Source organism: Sparus aurata, chromosome 17, assembly GCF_900880675.1.
Source record: "Sparus aurata chromosome 17, fSpaAur1.1, whole genome shotgun sequence".
NCBI classification, from domain to species: Eukaryota; Metazoa; Chordata; class Actinopteri; order Spariformes; family Sparidae; genus Sparus; species Sparus aurata.
The window spans coordinates 14,491,148-14,513,899 of NC_044203.1; the positions used below are offsets into that span (position 1 = coordinate 14,491,148).

Sequence of the window (22,752 nt, forward strand, 5' to 3'; positions counted from 1 at the left end):
TGCAGCCCTTAAGGCTAAACTAGCTCATTGGTATGAGTAGTTTTATCAAGTACACAATTTTGCACTGTCGGAAAGACAGCACATCCGTCTCTCAGTTCAGTTCAAATCAAATGCCTGTTTTTCGCCGACAAATTGAAAATCTAAAATCCAAGCATCCCTCATACTCCCTTGGATAAAGTTTTTTCCCTTTTTTACAGTTCTGTAATGATGGTTTAATGAAACACACTGATTATATATTATATATAATGACTTCAGTTGAATAAACTCCAGAGATCCCAATTAAATTAACAAAAACAAACCAGCTTTTGTAATTTGTTGTCACACTACAGCAGGTCTGACTATAAATCAGACCTGCTGTATCCAGCTACAATGCTGAGAACACACTGCAGATCAGATCAGACTGAAGATTTGAATGACGCTGGGAACTGCGTATAAGACACAAACAACCACAAAGAATAATCTGCAGTTAATAAGGTCATGGCGAGCCCCTGTTTGTTTGTATGTATCTGTACATATGTGCAAACACCATCATCTAAATGAGTTTACAATGTCTCCTTTGATTTTGTAATTTAGGCGAGACACTCCCTCTGAGTTCAGGAAACAAGATAACTCTCAAGTTCACCACAAACGGAACAGAAACAGCCAAAGGATTTCATTTTGTTTACCAAGGTAAGACTACTTTTTTTCTGATACTCATCCTGAATTTTGATGTGTAGACTGATTTGGTGCATGGAGTGCGTTTTTCTTGCTTTTGAAAAAGAGATACTTCAGCTTTGCACTCAGCTCATAAAGGACTGTTGAACAGAGTGCCATTGGCTGTGGCCAGGCATGGCTGATCAGAGCCGGATGATGAGGAGTCAAACAGCCTATCCTGGCACAGCAGATGAGAGTGACTAATGACGTGCGAGGAGATTCACAAGGGCTTTGCCATTTCTCTCTGCCTCCTTTGTCTTGCCATCTCTCCTTCTCCCTGTTGTCTTTCTGCCTACCACACCTACCACGGCTCTTTGTCTTTCTTCCTCTCATGCTCACTCCCTCCCCTCTTATCCCTAGCTGTCCCCCGGACAAGTGCCATTCAGTGTAGCTCAGTCCCTGAGCCCCGGTTTGGGAAGCGGATAGGGAACGACTTTGGCATCGGCATGGCGGTACTGTTTGAATGCAATCCAGGCTACACGCTGCATGGCTCCAACGCCATCAGGTGTGAGGCCGTGCCCAGTGCCCTGGCACAGTGGAACGGCACTGTGCCCACATGTGTTGGTAAGCATACTCATCCTTCAGCCCTCGTCTCAGCCCCTCTGTGCACATACACACACACACACACACACACACACACACACACACACTTAGATCCAAAAGATGGAGCAGGTGTACAAAATCGGTCAGTTTTTGTTTTTCCTAGTCATTACTTACCCTAATGTTTGTCACCCATTGTAAAGCATCTGCCTATCTCTGGTTTTGATAGTACTGACAGGAAGATGGAGGCAAGGACAAAAGGTGTCACATAAATCAGACAAGGGATTTTGGTTTCTGCACCTTGCCCGACTTATGGGAAAATACACCACAACATTTCAGCCACAACACAATAATATGCAGGTTCCCCTTGTACAACCAAAAAAGCTCTGGTCATAATACCTCTGGGGGTGTCCTGTTGTGTCTGGCACCAGGACGTTTTTTGTGTCTGTATGTTGGGGGGTGGGGCCTCCCTGGATCGCACTTGTTCCAGCATGTCCCGATCGGATTGGCATCTGGGGAATTTGAAGGTCCAGTCAACGCCTTGGGGTCTTGTTTTGTTCCTCAAGCTGTTCCTGAGCAGTTTTTGTGGTGTGTCAGGGCACATTGTCCTACTGGGGAGACCACTGGCACCACTGGGAAGTGCCGTTGCCATGAGTGGGTGTACTTGATCAGCAGCAGTGCGTGGCTGAGGGTTGTGTGTCAAGTGGCATCCACATGATTGCTAGGACCAGAGGTTTCCCAGCAGAACTGAGACGAGATGATCAATTCACATCATGGTTTTAATGTTCTGGCTGACCGGTGTAAATTGTATTGAAAAATAAAAATGTAAAAAGAAAAAGAAGAAAAACAGCAATGTCTTTAATGTACTTCTTGCACTCAGTTAAAATGTATCTATCTCTTGCAAATTCAATACAACAGACCTGCAATAGAGGGTGATTTTAATACGCTCTCATTGCATATGTAAATGAAGGTGGCAACACACCGAAATGATTTATGTATGTGATAAGACATTATAATGCACAATAAAGGTTTGCTCTTATGATGCATTATGCAGGCGTCAAATGCTATACATTATGCATGTATACACTAAGGGATCTACTTTGTCACGTATACCATAAAATCTAATATTAGTCTGAAATTCATGTGCACATTATAGAAACCTGCAGTAAGCATCATATTTGTTACTTTACCATATACACTTAACAAAGTTTAGGTGGCTATAATTCAGACACTAAGGGATCTACTTTGTCACGTATACCATAAAATCTAATATTAGTCTGAAATTCATGTGCACATTATAGAAACCTGCAGTAAGCATCATATTTGTTACTTTACCATATACACTTAACAAAGTTTAGGTGGCTATAATTCAGATTTTTTTTAAATAACAGTGTATCAAATGACAATGTAAAGTGTCGCTGGTAGTGATGATCCTACAGTGAACATTCCGAATCTGCAGCTCACCTCAGCTTTGCAGAGCTAACAAATGTCAGCTCATTGTACAGTCAGCTGCTTTAATACAGTACATTGGTTCACTCTCACCGCTCTCGTACCCCTCATAGCAATCATATCTATCGCAGCAGGCTGCTGTCTCCAGAGAAAAAGCTCTAAAAAACCCAAATATAGACAAAAATGTATTATAAATAATAATAATTTGAGTACATAAAAAGCGCTAAAACAGAGTGAATATCGAACTTGCATTTACTAAGTAGCCAAAAACATGACAATGAATGATAATATTCCCCTTAACTGCTTAACATGTTCAATTTATTAACTTAAAAGGGGATTACTTGTCAGTCTTGTGTTCACAACTTGGAATTAGTGATTGCCTGTTATTGCAAGTATCCCTATTTTGCCATTTCTGTGAATGAGTTTTGAACAATCTTAGCAATTTCTGTCACAATAATGGAAGTAGAACAGGATTATGTCATGAAGTTGTGCGTTTATAGCAGTTCATTGTCTTTAAGTAAATTAAATAATTATATATTATATATAAGAGCTTCAAAGAAAGTGTTAACATTCTTTTTCATTAATCTAGCTGGGTGCAGACAAGTTTTAATGCCACAGGCAAAGAAAACAAAGTGAGAGAATGAATGCTGCTTCTGCTGCTTTAGTATGACGGAGAGTTAATTTGCAAAACAGATAAATGCCATTCTTAAAATGAATGTTTACCAGTTTGAGAGAAAATACAAAAAATTAATACGATATCTTTTGAACAATATAAGGCATGTGATACTGATGATGTCACTGACAAGATTCACAAGTCAAAATGACAGGTAAACAGAAACTAGAAATCAGATTTATTTTGACCAGAACAGAAATTACAAGGAACTGGTACAGAAGCTTTATAATTACATCAGCATTTCATGATTTTTGCAAGTTGTGAACCATCTACCAATGGGACCAACATCTCTCTTTTTCATTTGCTAGCATTCAAAGTAACATATGCACATATACCTGTACAAATATGCATTGACACAACCACGACCTCGAGCTCGAGCATTTATACACATGGACAGATTCACATGCCTTGTTTGCACACGCTGTTACCCAAACATGCAGGAGGACATGCACTCGGCCCTTACTAACACACCCACGTGTCTACCTTTGGAAGATGAAGAACTACAGATGAAGTTTTGAAAAACAGGCCTTGTGCCAGCCAACAAATAGTCCCAGTCGTTGAGTGCGGGAGATTTCAAGCTCGGGTTCACCCGAGTTTACTGCCAAGTGGTAAGGGAATAGCAGTGGCACGCGCAGTTCCATTTTAAACACAATGATTTTTATCTGGAGATTGAATCTGGCTGCAGCATCTCCCCCAGCGGCAGTGTACTCGTCCAGAATAATGGATATAGTTTCATGGAAGCTTCAACAAAAACACAATGCTGAATTACTCAGGCCCCCTTTATGAGACATGACGACGTCAGACGCTGAGGTACCTGTGTTTCAGAAGGTACAGTTCTAGCGCCTTTTCCAGCTGTTATTGACCTGGCTCGTCATGCATCACTTGCTTTGCTTTCCGATTTCACAAGTACAAAGCTTCTGAATTAAGGCTGTTCTGTTGAGTTGTGCCAGCACAATGCTCTATCTTCTCCTAATTTAATAAGCTTCGCCTGAATGGATGCATAATGTTTGGTTGACCTTTTTAGACAATTTTATGGAAAACAGTTGACTTGAATAAATAGATGTAATCGTTTGTTTTTTAAGATAGAATTTTTTCTTAAAGTAGTGAGCTTTTAAACATTAAAGAAATGCAGATCTCTCAATTTTCCTATGACATGTGTAAGTGGTAGAATCACTTTAAAAATCTGCTTATGTGACCATTTGACTGTGGAAGGATTGTGGAAGGAAGAACCAAAGCACTATTTGTTGATTGTTTGTTTCCTTGCAGCTGAATAACGCACACAAACTAAATAATTTCGGACTGCATGAAATCATGACTACCTAATGTTACATAAGCTCATAGATCACTGGGATTCAGTATGCCCACACCATGGAATTTACCGTTGGCTTCAACACCTTTTCAAAGGTGTTAAAGCCAATGGTAAACTGTGTTGCAGTGAATTTGTTTTAAAACAGGATATTCTAGTTGTGAAATAGCCTCCAAAGACCAACTTCTCGGGAACAGCGTCTCTGTTTGGGAGAGGGTGGCAAGACTAGGCCAGAGTTCTTCTCCATAGCAGATATAGCACCTAGTTAAGCATTAAAAATTTAAGTGTAACATTTTTAATTAAAATTGAGATTCTACTATCCACCCTCAAAATGTTCCAGCCACATACAAAAAGCTATTTGTATGTTGCAAATAGTTTGTCATTGTCATTGTCAACATGATGTGTTGGTAATTTTTGTTCTGCCTCTAAGAAAACACAGTTTGCCCTGAAAATGGGGATGGCAACATTTTCTCCACATTCAGTTCCAATTCAGCCTTCCTACACAATTCTGATAGAGCTGAGTGTGTCATAGCTGTCTTCACTGTCTATTTTGAAGCAAACTGACCTTGAACAACTGGCAGTGGTGTCTGCTTTTGAGCTTAATTATTCTGAGAGCTCTAAGTTTGCATTTAGTTAAGAGTCAAACTCTACTGCTTATAATGAAGTGAAAGGCAAGATAACAGAAAATGTTGAGGATATTATTGCTTTACATACTTAACATGAATTCTTACTGTGTGGGATGGTGGATGAATGATGGAAATGACTTTGTTTTTGATGCATAATTTGCATCTGAATTGTATCTTATGTAAATGTAACCTAAAAACCAACAAACATTAGAAACCATATAGGAGTATATACTTGATATTATCATTTAAGTAGAGCATGAGATGCCAAAGACTTAAGGGTACACACATTATGTGCAGATTCTTTTGATATCTTGATTAAAACACTTTTAATTAAAACTTTCAGTGAATTCCCTGTGTGTCACATGGAGCTAAATTGTGTCTCATAATGTGTGTCGTCCCCACGCTTGTCTACCTGTGGTAACGCTGACATATGAGCCTGCCACTCATTGAGATGGGTGTGGAGCATTCATGCTTTTATGAGTGTCATGATTTCTAATCTTGCTCGACCAATTACATTAACTGACAGCTCAGGGGACTCAAAGGAGCTGTTAAATCATACTGAAATACTTGGTCTTTTCCTGGTTGCTTGTCGTTGAGATCCTGGTCTTCTGCTAAGATATTTAAGATAAGATATTTTAATAATTTAAGTTTGATTAAACAGAACTAAATAGTTTGCCGTTCTTGGAATAATAAGATTTTTCCTGAAGCTTGTTCCCACATTGAAGGTTGGAACTAATGAAGATCAGATGAGGAGAGACATATAACGCTATACTGTGTTTATCTGTGTTTATATGTGTTTTGGCCTTGGTTTTGTATGAAATAGATTTTGAGGAGGCAGCAGGAAATGATTAAATAGAAAACAAGGTTACTGACAATGACAGTCTCGTCACTCAGACAAGGAGCCTTTAACCGTTGTCCACAGGATATGACATTCTGATTACAGTGCTCCACATTTCATAGGCATTGACCTTCATTTTTTCATTTGTACTGCAGAATTCAAAACTATCATACAGGCTGTTCTCCTTCCTGATCAATTTTGAGTACCGTGCATGTGACGTGTATTAGCCGATGATGACATTGCTGTGACACGGATTTTATGATAGCACGATTGTGTGATATGCTTTGAGGTACAGTAAAGAAGTATAATTCTCTCTGATGTGTTACTTGGAGTGGAAGGAACACAATAGTCAGTTTGGCACGATTCTCCAATCATATGTAAGAGGGTAGATTTTACCTGTAAAATATTGAGTTTGAAATAGTGTCCAGAAAACAGGTGAAAATATGTTTTTCTTTTTCAGTCACTTTTTTTCATCCTCCTTCGTGATACGATTCTTATTTTTCCTTTTTTTCTTGTTTTCTGTGTCTCTGCTTGTCTTTCACATAAAATCATCATCATCTTCATCTGGTGGGAGAAAAACTGTGATTATCATTGACCTGTAGAGGGCTACACCCTTGTCCTTGACATAAAACATCTGGTTCTTCATTGTGAGAGCACATTGCACAGCACTGCTGAACATCTGAAGGACCCCCTCCACCCTGAGTGACAGCTTTGCTTATCGTTGTAGAAAAACTGTTCCATTCAAATTCCAGATAACCTTGAATATCAGAAGACTGGCAAACCAATTACATAATTGAAAGTAAAAGAAAATAGAGAGTCCATTGTTTCTCTAACCTGCCGGTCACTTTAATGAACACTTGTTTTTGCATCAGGAGTGAATGGAAAAAAGATGCTTTTTAGTCACTGACCTTGCATTTTTCTGGCCTTGTTTTTCATAGAATTCAGTGTTTGTCATAAATGTTGAAATACATGTGAAGGCTTAACAGGTGTCTGACAAACACATTCCAGTAGGTGACAGCAGAACAAAAGATTTTAACAGAGCGAAGTAACAATGACAAATCCAACACACTTTTGCATTAGACTTCTTGTGATGGCGTAAAAGATTTTGCTGAACAAAATCTCATCAGCCTAATAAGTTATTGCTTGTTTTTGTGTAAGCTAACTTCAAAAGGCAGGAAATGTATTTTGTTCTGTGTTTTGTTCTGTGTAATAATCCAAAGGATTCTGGTCTGCAGGGCTGGCTTGCCACAATCCTTAATGGACAAAAAGCAGAGCCAAACACTGTGTAGAATGTAGCTGGTCGAATACAAGGCCAACTGGCGCCCATCTGAAAAGCAATAAAGAAATTGTAGCTGTTATTGCCCTTTTTTTTCATTTTGATTTTTACCCATGCTCAAATATATCACAGTTCCTGACATTGTCAGCACAACCTGGCCAGTGACAGAGCTGAGAGGCTTGATAAATATGTTACTTGTGGCACTAGAAGAAACAAGGTGTGCTTAGAGAGAAATAACTTTCACAACTGTGGCCACTTTCACAAGATGTGATTTGTGCAACCTGCAAGAGATTTTATTATACATCAGGGTTGAACTGTTTACTATTTGTGAGAGGCAGGTGAGTTCTGCCAGGCCATGCTCTATACTCTCCAAGTATTGAATGGCAATGATATCATATGGACAAGAATGCATCCTGGGTCAAACTTTCATAACACACAGCTCCTATATATTATGATAAAACATCAGTAGAACCTGTCATTATAATGGCCGGCTTTTACATGTGACTCTGGTGCTCAATAAAAATGCGAACACTTGAAAGGCCCACTCTAGAGCCACTATTTGTTTTTTCCGTCTGTCAGCATGGCGGATTCAGTGAAACAGGACCCGCCATAGATTTGTAATTGGATACGGATCCAAAAGATGGCGCTTCAGGAATCTTTTGCTGCACTACTGCGAGTGGCCACTGGGCAAATTTGTAAGCAAGGCTGAGTGCCGCCAAAGTCGCCAAAGTCCTAATGATATGGTTACCGGCTCGCTGCGCAGATAAAAAAAAGGCTCCTTCTAAGGTAACAAATAGCACAACAGTTGTTAGTGTCAGGCCATCATACATTAATCAAGGCATACTATTGAAATTTATATCAATTTCTACATCAAAGTTCTACACACGATGCTTTTAAATGCTTGTCCGTACCTACTCCCCCACTGTGACCCCTGCCCACTCCTGGCTCTGCAGGTGTATTTGTAGACTTGAACTTTGTCATGACTGACTGTCTTTTTCTCTCCCTTTCTCAATCTCTTGTCCTTTGTGTAGTTCCCTGTGGTGGCGTGTTAACTGGCCGCCGAGGCACTATCCTCTCTCCTGGATACCCAGAGCCATACGCCAACTATTTGAACTGCGCCTGGAAAATCTCTGTTCCTGAGGGAGCTGGCATCCAAGTGAGCGTTCGAAGAAGCAGTTCTTAGTAGTCATGTTTGATTTTGCTTGAGATAAAGAGATTTTTGGGTGGATTATTTTTGTTTTAATACATGGTCTTATCATTAAATTTACAGTCATTGTCAACAGCTATTTAATGGGAGACACAACAGGTGAATAGGGAAAGGTTTTTAACCAATAGATGTGAACCATGAAACTTCTTTAGTTTATAACTAAAACTAAGTTTTACTTCGTCTCATTTTTCAGTGCAAAGTAGTACTCTCTCAGTATTTAAAGTGCATACAGAGACTGGCCAAATTTCTCTTCAAGCACGATACAGCTACAATGCCCAGCCTAAGGTATGGTCATATTCAAGAATATAAGATACCTTTGGGCACTAACTATGTCTGCTGCAGCTAAAAAGACGCACTCACTTGGAATGAAGGTAGCAGGGATGGGAAGGTATGCTCTTTTTGTAGAGGTTCGGGACCACTGTGCAAGTAAAATGCACGCTTGACAGAGTTTTGGAGTGACTGATTTTCCACCACAGGAAATGGCCTCATATCAGCTGCAATGAACACGTCGATGTCTTTTGTTATTGCCGTGGCTCAAGCACTTGACTGTGGAAGTTGAGATGCAAAGGCATTTGACAGCGTTGTCTGGCCTTTTGAGTGTTCTCTCCACAGGGTCAGGTTGATTGTAGTAGAGATGCATAGTGTTTGTGTTAGCCTTGGTGAACAACACTATTTACAGTGCTTCTGTCTGTCCTGTCTGTCACTTGTCACGTTTAATGTTTCCACCGGGCAGCTGCTGCCACGCAAATGCTTTAGAAGTGGAAGGGGCAGCTTGTATGGTAATTTTGAGCTCAACGTCAGAGTCATTAAACGTATATTTCTCTTTCAGATTCAAGTTGTGACCTTTGCCACAGAACACAACTGGGACTCGCTAGATTTTTTTGACGGGGTTGATGGCAATGCTCCAAGGCTTGGTAGCTACTCAGGTAGGACTGATACAACTGACTTTCACTTGTTCGCTCCCAGTTGAATATCAATCAAATGTCACAGGGCCCCAGCAGCAGACAGATGTGGTGATGGAGCTGATGACATTTGGCATGTCCTTTTAGAATGCTGTCTAAAAACTAGTTTAAGAAGTTGAAAAAGAAAAAATCCCTCATCCCTCACAAAATATTCCTGTCCCTGCATTTGATATCTTCATAATGTAGCTCGTGTTTCAGTCTGGAATATTACAAATATAGTGTTGCCTTCGGGCACATGCTAATGAGAGTGGTGCTCTTGCCACATGGTAACCTACTAGAAAAAGGCCATCACATAATTTTAAATGCTGAATCATAGTATAAGAGTTTCTGGTGTAGAGTAATGACATCTGCCTTTGTATCAGCTATCCATTTTGTGAGACCAGGCATCAAATTTCTCAAGTGGTGCATATCTCATTTTTGAGCAAATCTCTTTACATATTGTAATCACTCCACAGTTCAGCTCTCACTGTGTAGGACAGCATGCTGTGTGAAAAGGCTGAGGTATTTTAAATGGCGCGCAATCAATTTTATCTTTGGCTGAAGTGATAATGTGATTATAAATATATACAAAAGTCTCCATTCGAGTTGCAGAAGACATATGCTTGTAATGGCGAAAATCATCCAAGACTACTCAGTGTAAAAAGTATTCTGGAGTGCAAATTCAGAGTAAGCATTGTGGGCCATGATTGAGTTCATGAGTTGGTGGGTTTTGTGGGTCTGACTAAAAGTCTAAAGGAAGTGTGTTCAAGATCACTTACAATGACTAACAGAGACAGCATGTGCATATAAAATCCATCTAGTTGAGCAGTCCTGTTGACTTCAAGGCATAAGTAATAGCATTATATAAATGCTATATAAATATGCTATTTCTATAGCCCCTTTGAAAGCACAGTTACGAAGAGCTTTATAATAAAAACAGGACCCTTTTAATTCTAGACAACTTAAAGCAAAGGCCAATAAAACTAAACACATGAAACACAAAGAGGGTGAAATACAGTGTCAAAAAGCAAATAATATAACAGAAAAGTAATTTAAGAAAAGTAGCATTGAAATAAAATCCTCTAATCGACTAGCTATAAAGACAGTTTCCAGATGTTCATTAGAAAGTAATTGTCTTAAATATTTACAGTGAAAGCAGGATTGAACCATTGAATAGCATGATTGTCAGAGACACTGAGATTTTTCTAATAATGCTGCGTTATAGAATGGGACTGACAACCAAGACTGTTAGATATTTGGGTGTTTGCACAATCTTGACCTATGATCATTATATCTGTCTTATCAGCCCTTAGCCACAGGATGTTTTTGTGACATCCACTTGTGGGTGTCATGAAGGCATTTATATGATGTTATTGTTAACCAAAAATTCTGAGAACTTGCCTGCTGGCTTGAAAGTCTAATCCTTTTTTATCGTTGCATGCAATGGTAATGCTTTCTCTCATCATTGACCCAAAAAGTCTTACACAAATAGAAGTATATCCAAAATGCAGAATGTTTTCTGAACAAGGGTGGAACAAAAATACATACATCGACAATACACTGATTTCTGACTGTGATTTGTTGCGATATGTGAGGCACTTTGTATTTCATCTTTGCACCTTAGTTCCATTTACACCTGCTGATATGCACAGTAACTCTCATTTAGCAAGGTTCAGGAGGTGAAATGGTGCCCTGCTGAAAGCAACAGTGTCCAGACCTGCTCTGCTTGAAATGAAGATGTGGAATCTAGAGAATTATTTAACAAAACTACAGAACAGTTATTACTGAATCTAAATAATTTTCTATACTGCTTATAACTTAGGTGCAATATATGCTCATGTGAATTTTAACTGTCTTCTGTGTATTGTATAATGCAGGTACAACAATCCCACAACTGCTGAACAGCACGTCCAACAACCTGTACTTGACCTTCCAGTCTGACATCAGTGTTTCCGCTGCTGGCTTCCACTTGGAGTACACAGGTATGAGGAGAGACGTCATGTCTTTCTGCCTGTCACTTTGTCTGCTGTCACACGTGTCCATCTGCCTTCGGCTTCCAGCTGCTCCACAGGGATATGGGAAATAAGAAGTAGGAATATGAAAAAATTAGTCTGAGGGAATGAGTCACTGAACAAAGCTTTTCTTACCCAGTGGTTTTGTTTTTTTTGGTCCTCCCATTGCTTCAGGTTAATGGACCCACATCTTTTTTTCATTTTAGTACCAAATATGTTCATCTCTCAGAGGGCTTTTTGCGTAGGGGCATATTTGCTTAGGAGCATGCTGAACATTTACTTTGCACTAAAATTTAGAGTTAAGGAGTATAGCTAGACCAAGGGTTGCTGATCTGCATGTGATCCACGAAGCTCTTCTGCATGTATTTAATGATCTAGTCCTGAGTGTGTCCACACTGTTTATATCTCAGGCACTTTCCCTTTGTCTCTTTTAATGTCAAGGTAATTTTCCTTTTCTCTCCTTTCTCTCTAGTGGGTTCTTTATCTGTCTTCCTCTCACATTTGTCTTCTAGTTTGTTACTTACCACCACTCACCCACACACACATTAAAGCAATTTACTTACTAAAATGTGTAGCTATGGGTGACCTACTGTCACAGTGTTCAGTGAAGTTACATCAAGAGCAGTGGAAAAAAAGAGAGTAAGAGATGAGAAGACAACGTTAAGATACAGTGTAAAAGGAGGATGTGGATGGCACAAAGGCAGGAAGAAGGGCAGCGACAAGAGCCCCGCTAACTTTGAGATTCCACACATAAAGCAACTAACTAAAGATATTTCTGAGTAAAATCTGATCAAATGCAAACAGTCAGTTCCTTCAAATGTGTTGCAAAACAAAAGAAGCGTGAGAAAACATTGCTGTCACAGAATCTGTCCTTGCTTGTCAGTCGTGTCAGTCCGCGAGCATCGTACCACTGTTGAGAACGACTTTACAGTCATGTCTCTCACAGTCAGTGCTACGTTTCCACAACACTCTCCTCTTGCTCAGAACTTCTCCTTAGCTGTGTCTCTCTGCGGGTTCTTTCCTTTCTGCATTAACCTCCTCCCCCACCACCACTCCCTCATGCTGAGAATCACTTCAGTGCCATGTCTCACAGTCAGCTCTTTCCTCCATGTCTTTCTTATGCTTTGCCACTGTTGCCCTGGTAAAATGCAGTCCCTGATGCTTTATGTAAACCAGGCTCCAGACAAGCTCCTTTCCACTTCCCGTTGCTTTACATATTTGTTAGCTTGTCTGCCATATGGTTCTACTGTCTGCCTTTTGGCAAATATTTGTGCGTTTGTGATCAAGCCATGTTGGTTCCCTGTGGAACTACTACATTCTGTTTATGTTCTCTGTTGTTTCTCATGGAAGAGTTCAGATTCTGGTTTATTTGGTCAATTACAGCATTCCTCTATTCTGCTTCCTACTTAGTTGTTTCTTGTTGTTGTATCTTATTTCCAGCCTGTGGTCGGCTTGAGCCACCCAACTATTTTTCACACACCAGTTTTTAGCTACAAATGAATGCTATGAAGGCTCAGTACAGTGGGAAGAAAAAGGCATGAGGCATTGGAACAAACCCAGCCAGTCAACCATCTGTTTTAAAATGTTTCCACTGGGTGATGCAGTCACTTGAGACCAGTGATAACAATCCTGTGTACCCATCACTACACAACTCCTGAAGAGCGAAGTGTTTTACCAGCTCTCCTCAGGCAGATTTTATTCTATAGTTGCAAACAAATGGCATGTCCTCACAGGTAATATGGTTGATTGTATGCTAAATAAAGTTCCAAACTGGGCCTCAAATACTGCAGTCTGCTGAGGCCTGTATTATTTCCACATGAGCTACATGGAATGACTGTCACAACAAACATCTGAATTGGCCCCAAGATGCGTTAATTTCAACTACACTTTAACTACACATTTGATTTCTGTTACACTACTGCTATAATCAAAGCATACAAAACACATGGGTTCTGCAGTAATTATCTGGACCTGCACTTCTGCACCCTTTAAGTAAATTATCAGTTATATAAGGCCTGAAACATGGCAGAAATCACCTGGTCAGTTCCTGTGCTTGATTATCACTCTGAACTTTAATTGAATTATATCCTCACTACACTTAATTTACCAACACAAAACCATACTGTATTCGGTGATGCACTAAAATACTATGCTGTGGTCTTTCTCTCAACTGACTGGCAGTATCTACGATGCAACTTTTAGACCTGTAATTTTATTTGAGTACAAAGCCAACAGAAATGTCGCTTTCATCTGGATGCAAGTGTCTTTAGTTGTGCTGGCGGCTGTCAAGAGGCAGAGTTCAATTGTGGTGCTCTTTCCGTCATGAAAACATCATTTCTATGTAAATTCTGCTCAGACCACATTGTTTCACAAAGGCAAGCACAAGCAGCAATTAATTTCTGTGGCTTTAGTTGGCTGTTGTGTTCACACCTGTCTAAAAAGGCCATAAACCCAGCTTCTTTCACTCGGCTATACCTATTTCCATTTCCGAAGATCAAAATGCAAACACAGTACAACTTTGATGTGTTCAGGGAAGAGTCTGTACTGGATAAATAACTCATATTAAATTGCTTTTGATGTATAACCTGTTTCTTTTCTTTCTATTTTAAGTGTGTGTTGTTTTATACTTCTGTATACGTCTTTGAGTACCTGAAAAGCATTATATAAAATAAATGTATTATTATTATTATTATCATTATACATACTAACAATGCTACCCACAGCTAATTGTATAATGTATAGGGTCTTTTCAATTAAATCAATTAAATAATTGAAGACCACATCAACAAGAAAATATGTGCCTTCTAACTTCAGTGTCATTTTCATGGGATGTGTGGCATGTAATTAAGAACAGGTTCATCTTATTATTATTATTATTATTATTATTATTATTATTATTATTATTATTATTATTATTACTAACTCATCAATATGTAAAACCAGTTGAATATACATTTTTCAATACAGTTTTGAAAAAAATCTGTCTCTTTCAACCCATACTCTTCTCTTTCAAAACACTGTATTCGACTCATCTCCATCGCTTACCATTACAAATAACCCTAACTAATTTCTAAGACCATTTGCGTTTGAACTTGCCACATCCATCCGCAAACTAAATTTCCAATATTTCTCAAAGAAATCCTGTTAACGGAGAACAAATATAATCCAGTAGGCTCCACAGAAATGGCTTCAAGTTTAATTCCTCATTTAACCCTCTTGGGCTTAAAAAGAAAATCTCCATAACATAACTTCTTGGTCCCCATATATTTCAGGAAAGAGACTGGATGATTAATTTCAGTGAAATGTGCTGAAGCTGGATAGATCTCCTGAATCTTTGCATCTTCTGGTACTTTTATGTAATACTATTAATTGTTTAAGTTTGCGTGATGTTTTACTTAAATTCCCCATCCTTTTCCACATGGACATGTTACTAGACATAACACATTTTTTGTTGTACGAAATGCATGTTACCTGCATGAAAATGGATAAACAAGGTTTTTCTAGTTGTTTTGATACATTGTGTTACAATTGGTTGGTGTAGTTGACACACACATGACACTGTGACACATTGTGCACAATCCCTGCATTTATAGTTTCAATCTGGGATTGGTGTGATACATTTATCGAGTTCTTGTTTTGTCGCGAGGCTTATTCTGAATGTACTAATTCATCCCCTGACATTATATCCTCTTGAATATTACATTTGACTGAACAGCAGGCATCCTCACAATATGCACTTATTTCAGATGTATCTCTCCAACTGAGCCACTGTTTTTAAAAGAATGAGAGAAGCTGATGTGAGTGATTTACTTTTTTGACAGAGCAGAAATTGTGCAGTTATGTTTTTGTGCCTCAGGTCATTAAGGCTTCAAAAAGCATTTACTTGCACATGTCCATTTGGATCCCACTAACAACAGTACTGGTGCCTTGTTTCAGATAAAGAATACAAATTATGTTTACAAATTGACATGATCTTGATTTTGAATGGTGCAGGGTTGTCACGCTGTTTTGGTTGTTTTGTTTTAGAAGGTAGCATGATTATATTGATGGTTAATGAAGACAAGGAAGATGATAATGATCAAATAATTGTGATCATAGTTATTTTGATAAGTAATATAGAGATCAAGAAAATCTAAATTACAAGGTTCAAATTAGGAGACTTGGGCAGAAAAGTGTATTTGCTGCACCTTAAATTCTCTGCTCTACTCGACTTGGCCCCTCTCTGCATATAAGTATTTCTTCCATTTCTTAATCTCTTGCCTGTGCTGTTGACAGTTTCAAAGCACAATACTATGATATGTAAACTTTAACCTTCAGTTCGCTGTTGTAATTGTGCAAAGCAAATTACAAAAAGAACCTTGTTTGCACTCACATTACTCTTCCCTATTGCGTGACCTGCGTGTTTTGCTTGTACATCTGCTGCTAAGTAACTATTATTGTTTTGTTTTTTGTTTTTCTTTTAAACCAACCACCTACTACCTTTATGAATACATAACTCTGTTTTCTTTACTGGTCCATTTTAATGTTTTCATAATTATTGAAATGATTGTATTTATGTAAATTAACATAATACATTGAACAGGAGTAGATAACACTCTCATTGATGCACAGTTAGTAACTGGAGACATACACCACTGACATTTCCTTGGGTAGATAAAATGTGAAGGCATCCTGTTGAAAATGAGCAAGCATGGGACTCCCCCCAGATGCAGTTTTGCAACCAGGAATAGTGGGTATCAACCATCTTGCAGCAGGGTGTCACTACAGTCTCTGCCAAAATGTGTACTCTGACAGTTTGACTGGAACCCATCTGGAGCGTAACGGGAATCAGTGCCATCTGTTAGTGGCGGCACACTCTTAACCTGACCAGAGCGCAAAGGTCTGTTTGTGCCCAGTTAAGATCTGGCACTTTGCCTCTGGCTGTGCAACCTGGGCCCTTACTTTGACTTTAATATATGCTTACCAACGTGGTTTTTACTTAACACAGGTTTTTGGTTATTTTGAATACAACTTCTAATCAGTAAAGCTTTAAATGATTCATTTGGTGTATTTTTTTTTCTTATATGTATATGATATGAATTTACTGTATGTATACATATTCATACGTTTGTTCCTGTGTATAACTAATGCAAGCAGTGATCAACGCATCCTGTGTATTTTCATTCTTTGAACAATTAATGAAGTAGAATGCACTGCTTTTGAATACTGCATAATAACCTTACAGAGTACTGCAATGGGAAGGTAGATTGTTGTTTACAGTTGGAACACACAATATTTAATGATGCTAATTAACTTTGATGTCAAATTTACCTTATGGCCCCCTTTCCCTATAGAATCAAAATAAAATAGATAACAAACACTGCGCTCATGAATTGCATCACCTAATCTCCCTATAATATACATCAAATTTTAAGAATTTTTTAAACTTATGTATCACAAAACTTAACAGTTTAAATAATCCACCCACTCTCCTCGTGAAGTAGCCCTACATTACTTGTTGTATCTATGGTTGCATATTGCTTCCTACTCTGCATCTCTTAGGTTACCGCCTCCTCCCACTCAGATATCCTCTCTAGAATGCACTAGATGCCGAGTGGAAATGGCCACTCCCGCCATTCAGTTCTCTAAAGAGTTGCCTATAGATTGTTCTTTTGTCCTTTTCAGGCCATTTTTGCTTGTATGTTTACATACATCCACCCACATAGTTTTTTGGTATGGTGAACACTTTAGTGAGCTTCAGTGTAGGTGTAAAAGGTTCTTTATAAAGATGTATTTGTGTTTTCTAAGCCAACACATAGGTGTTTTTTTTACTTGCTGTCCTTCCCACTACCCCTCACCTTATGAACTGCTTCTTAACTATGTGTGAATGAGAAAGATTCTGTATAAACGTACTTTTCCAAGTTTTAACAAAGGTCTGACTTACTCCAGCAGCACAGCTGCAAGTTCTAATATGGTTTTATGCATTCAGATAAGCATTCAAACAAACTAGTGACAGATGACTTTTGTCAGCTGAGAAACGTACAAAATAAGCAATTCCAATGCTTCTTTTCACTGTGTGACAGTGAAATGCGTGTACCAGTAATGAGTTCAGATTTTTTAAATAGGACTAAACAATATAAAAAAAAATAGAATTCTGAATTTTTTAACAGATTGTGAATATGATTTTGTAGGTCAGGACATCTCTTAAGTACACCAGTGCCTCATTTACAATGTTATAATGTGACGCAAATTAGGTCAATCAAGAAAATGCAGCTAACAGTTTTGGGTATTGTGCTTGGCCTTATTGTGATTTCGATAATATTTCGATCAATTCTTCAGCTCTAATGTAGACATGGATTAAGCTTGAATTTACTTCAAATATATTTTTGTAGGCCAAGGCTGGAATCACTATTGCTTCAAAGCCATTCAAACACAATATCAGGCCTCTCAGTACCTGGCAAGTGGCACTGTAATCACTTTGTTCCAGTGAAGCTCAATACTTCTGTCAAGTAATACTTCAGGGACTGCTTTGTAATTTCACAGTGATTGCTTCGGATCACAGTCAGAAGGATTTTGCGATTACAGCCACCAGTAGAATAGCTTTGTGACTTGTCCCAGTTTGTAAATGTTATGATGAGGGGGTGGGAGGGACGTACTCAATTATTATGCAATTACTGTACAAGCACATTAAAATGGGGCACTGTGTAATTACATATTAAACTTCAGATTTAATTGAATTATTCCCTTTTCTCTATAGGTATATGGTGATTAAATGTAACTGTTTCCATTAAATATACGATTGATGTTCAACAATGAAACGGTATCAAATGGATTGAGCAGAGTTGTTGCAGTGTTCTCCACATATTGTGCAGAAGAATGATCGCTGTCCACACTTGTGTGTTGTGACTCTGTCCTAAGCAATAGGTTTGGATTCGTGCCCAGAGCCGCTGTCTCCCAGTAACGGACAAAAAGTGGGTGACCGCTACACTGTGGGTGATATGGTGTCCTTCCAGTGCGATCAAGGTTTCTCCCTACAGGTAGGTGAAAGCACGCAGTGCTGGTCAAGCCGCCAACTAGCTCCCCTATGGTCGGATATGATTCACAAATCCCTGGAATGACAATTAAATGGGATGAGTTTGTCAAGGCAGCATTACTAAATACTAAGTACTATGACATGAAGAGTAAGTTAGGCAAAACTTGTGGTATTGCACAAATGTGTGGAGGAACTGTCCTTGTATTTATGCTGGCATCTTTTTTGTCTATGCATATTTTAAGTGTGCTTGTTTGTGTGTCTGCTACAAAGCAGCATTAACTTCCTCCAATCCTCCTCAACTAGAAAGTGTTTCTGTGGAGTTTGGAGCTGTAGAACCCTGGAATGCCACGGGCGATGGATTGTGTTAACAGTCGCCTTACTAATCCCACACCCAGCTTTCTTCCAAGCTCGAGCATTCACTTCTTTTCAAATTCTCTCTGGACCAGCCAGCAACTTCTTACACACATCTTCAGGCTGAGTGTCTCAACACCAGAAATAGACTAGAGGCCTTTATAGAAGAAAAGCACAAGTATGGCTGGGGCTTTTTTTAGTTCAGGTGTATGTGTGTTTGTGTAAGTGTGTAATACTACTCTGCATACAACAACAGCACTGGGTAGGGTTAGTACCCTTCACATAGAAAAAAAATACTGCATACTGGTTAGCGTACTAAATGGCATGTTGATATGGAATTCTGGATGCAGTCAGTGGCTGAATGATGGCTAATGCTTGTAAAAGTGCTTAGCTAATGTGAACCAAGGCAGTGAAAAAAATTAGCTATCTCAAACAACCATTATTCGTCTAGCTAATTAATCACCACAAGATGTTGATGAAGCTGTCCTGTCCTCAATTAAAGTTTTGTTGTCAGTGGCTGCAGGCACCCTAGAGTAAGCTGCAGCTGCTGCAGGGGACTTGGATTTCAGGCTAACACACATTAGACATATTGCTCATGTTGTCTGCAACACACGCAGACAACATGCAATACTCAACACATATTTGGTACTCAACCTATGAACATGCTATGAATTTTTTTTCAGAGAAAACCCTGTAATATCCATCACTTGGAGGTAGTTTTTGTATCTAACAAAAACAAATCTGAAAGCAGAATGTTTGTCTTTTCCTGGTCTCTCAGGCTGTAACACGTCTCTCTGTGGTCAAACCTCTGGTGGTATTCTTGCTGCCCAACTAGCTGCAAGAGGTCCCTCTTCTACTCTCGATACCATCAAATATTTACAAACAGGACCTTGAAAAGAGGATTTTGAGAAATCCAAAAGTCCTACTGTTAACTAATTCCAAAGAATTCGGACAAATTTAAAATCTGTTGAAAGCAGCTGTCGGTTTGATTCTTTGTGTTCTTTTTCTGTTTTTCCTTTTTATTGTACAGTATTTTGGAGGTGATGAATATATTGTTTTTGTCTGTTTTCCTGAACAGGGTAATGCATATATTACCTGCATGCCTGGTCCCGTCAGAAGGTGGAATTACCCCGTACCTCTTTGTTTAGGTAATGTATTATTTTATAGTCTAACACTGCCAGTTGTGAGTTTCAATGAGGTGATATTGTAGACCATATGAATGAAACCATATTTGTCGCATCAAACACAGTCAGCCTATTTTCTTTTGTTGGTTGCCATTCAACCTTTTCCCATTGAATTTTCCCTTGTTTATCTTCTGCCTCTTTTTTATTTTTATCCCATATCAATACTTACTCATACACAGACACACAATAGATCAGGCTCACAGAAGACTTGTTATTGTATTATGGAAAGCAATAATTTCATTCTAAGTTCCGGAGAGGAGATGACGTGTGGGCGTGGAGGTCTTGGAGAGTGTGGATTATGAATTTACTGCTTTCCCTCTCAGTTCAAAATCAATAAGGATTACCACCATCTCAGTGTCATTTTATTTCTGATACAACCTGAAATCCCCAGTTTAGACATGTACACAAACAAACTCTCAACATGCTTTAGGGTGTCACACCCTTACTGTGCATGTAAATGTACAGACAAAAAATGCACCCCATGCTCTTCATGTAATTGTTCTGTCCCTGTAGTGTTCACGGTTTACTACAGACATAAATCCTAGGTTTACTGTGGACAGACCTGTTCTCGGACGCTTGTGTTCCCTTGTTAGCTCAATTCCTCGCTCGTTTGCAGTACATATGCCCAACCCCAACACCCCGGGATCTGTGTTCACTTTGTTGCTGATAAACTCACATCGAAGTGATGGCATGCCCCTGCACAAACAGTGTAACATCTTCACAAGTGCCTCTCCTCTCCACATGTCTTTCCTTCCATGCGCAAACTTGTCAAGCAGGTTTTCACCCACCAGCAGTACAATTAAACCCATAATAGTGTTCGTCTTGTTTTGGCCTTGGTTGATAGTCCCCAAAGAAATGGCGGCAACACTTTGGTGATTCCATTTTCCACATAAATAGGCCTATTGGGGTTTGGATGGTTAAACTGATGCCTCTGGTGGCAGTACATGCATTACACCTGGGTGTTTATGTAAGACTAGGATATGTGCCACAGGAGAGGGGGATGTCGTGTAACCTTCACAGCAAGCTGAAGTGTTCTCTAGCGCACAGCCAAAGAAGAGACGTGGTGTGTTGTAGAGGGAGGGTGAGGTAATCACTGACACTGCTGAGCGAAAACTGTGGTGCCGTATTGAATCTTGTCTCCCTCATTTATTTTAATTCAAAGCACGAGCAGAGAAGGGATGTGTCCGGGTGTGTTTTGTTTTTTCACAAATGCCCTTATGGAGCATTATCCACACAGTTGAGCACTGACATGCTCAAACACAGAGGTATAAGCACTCCACCCCCACCCCCTCCCAGCTCCTGAACTTGTAAACTCATTAACGGCCCTTCACTTTCTCTCACACCCACAAGAACAGCCCTTCTTTTACAGTCTTCCAACAAAGACATGACCATATGAAACACAAAAGTGTTGCTACTCCTCAACATTTTCGTACACATACACAACAATTGATGCCTGTACTGAAAGACACACATACACCAAGACACAACGCTCTCTGCCCTCCCTCCATATTGATCCCCCATGTCGCTGTTTCTTTGTTTTCCCATTGAGCCATTTCAGTGGAGACGTGACATGTTCTTTCTCCTTGGTTGGTCTCCCTCCAGCTCAGTGTGGCGGCTCTATGACAGACTTCAGCGGCGTCATCCTCAGCCCAGGCTTCCCAGGGAATTACCAGAGCAGCCTGGACTGCAGCTGGAGAGTTCAGCTCCCGATTGGCTTTGGTTCGACATCACCCTCTGTCTTTCCTTTCTTGTTCTCCTCTCCTCTCTCTCTTCTCTGTTCTTCTGGTAACTCTGATGTCTTCTCTGCTGCTTTCTTCTGCATCCTCCTCTCCTCTCCTCCCCTGTCCTCTCATGTTGGGTTATGTTATGAATATACTGAGAACCTGCTAGTGCTAATGGATGCTTTTAACAGTGGATTTGAAGTAACTTACTACCACACTACCTAAAATGTACAGACACATTCATCCACTTTTGCTTTGTTAATATATTCTTGGGTTGTCTCATACATTAACTCTTTCTTTCTGCTTTTTTTAGGCATCCACCTGCAGTTTCTGAACTTCTCCACAGAGCCTGTTCATGACTATCTGGAGGTGCGCAGTGGGAGCCTGGAGACGGGAACGGTGATTGATCGCTTCAGTGGCCCTGTGGTGCCAAACTCTCTCTTCAGTACCACACATGAGACCACTCTGTTCTTCCACAGCGACTACTCCCAGAACAAGCCTGGCTTCCACATCGTCTACCAGGGTGAGGAAATAAGATTGGTCCTCATGGTGAAGTTAAAACTGGGTGTTATCAGAGCAGCAGCTGAAAAAGTGGCGAAGGCTTAAGGAGTTTGCTAACAGAACACTTAAAAGAGCATTGGTCGGTTAGATACAGACCAGGGACAAAGATGCAAGGCAGACACTCCGGCTAAGGCTGTACGATTACAAAAGGTTAAAGAATAAAGAAAAGAAAATCAATGTCGACCTCCACTGAGGTATTGAATAGCACATATCCTTGAATCATAATGGTGTTGGCTCTGTTAGTGGGGTATTGTGTGGTGTGAAGCGCTGTGAAAAAGAAAGTTTTAGAAAAAGACTAAGAATATGGCAATGCTTTGAATTGGAACCTTGTATCCTCAAAGTTTTCAACCTTTCATAAACCC

The 22,752-nt window shown here is 39.5% G+C and overlaps 1 protein-coding gene across 7 annotated transcripts in view; it reads left to right on the forward strand.

Moving 5' to 3' along the window:
- LOC115567061 (CUB and sushi domain-containing protein 3-like) overlaps window positions 1–22,752 on the forward strand; it is a 219,280-nt gene that overhangs the window by 122,325 nt on the left and 74,203 nt on the right. For 6 of the 7 annotated variants that reach the window (XM_030393247.1, XM_030393251.1, XM_030393249.1 and 3 more), the window contains 9 exons: window positions 574–669; window positions 1,054–1,257; window positions 8,433–8,557; window positions 9,438–9,534; window positions 11,427–11,531; window positions 18,459–18,577; window positions 20,003–20,072; window positions 21,711–21,827; window positions 22,143–22,352. In XM_030393247.1, the coding sequence (XP_030249107.1) occupies window positions 574–669; window positions 1,054–1,257; window positions 8,433–8,557; window positions 9,438–9,534; window positions 11,427–11,531; window positions 18,459–18,577; window positions 20,003–20,072; window positions 21,711–21,827; window positions 22,143–22,352 (1,143 nt within the window). The remainder of the gene's footprint in view (window positions 1–573; window positions 670–1,053; window positions 1,258–8,432; window positions 8,558–9,437; window positions 9,535–11,426; window positions 11,532–18,458; window positions 18,578–20,002; window positions 20,073–21,710; window positions 21,828–22,142; window positions 22,353–22,752) is intronic. The other variant, XM_030393248.1, reaches the window with a different exon arrangement.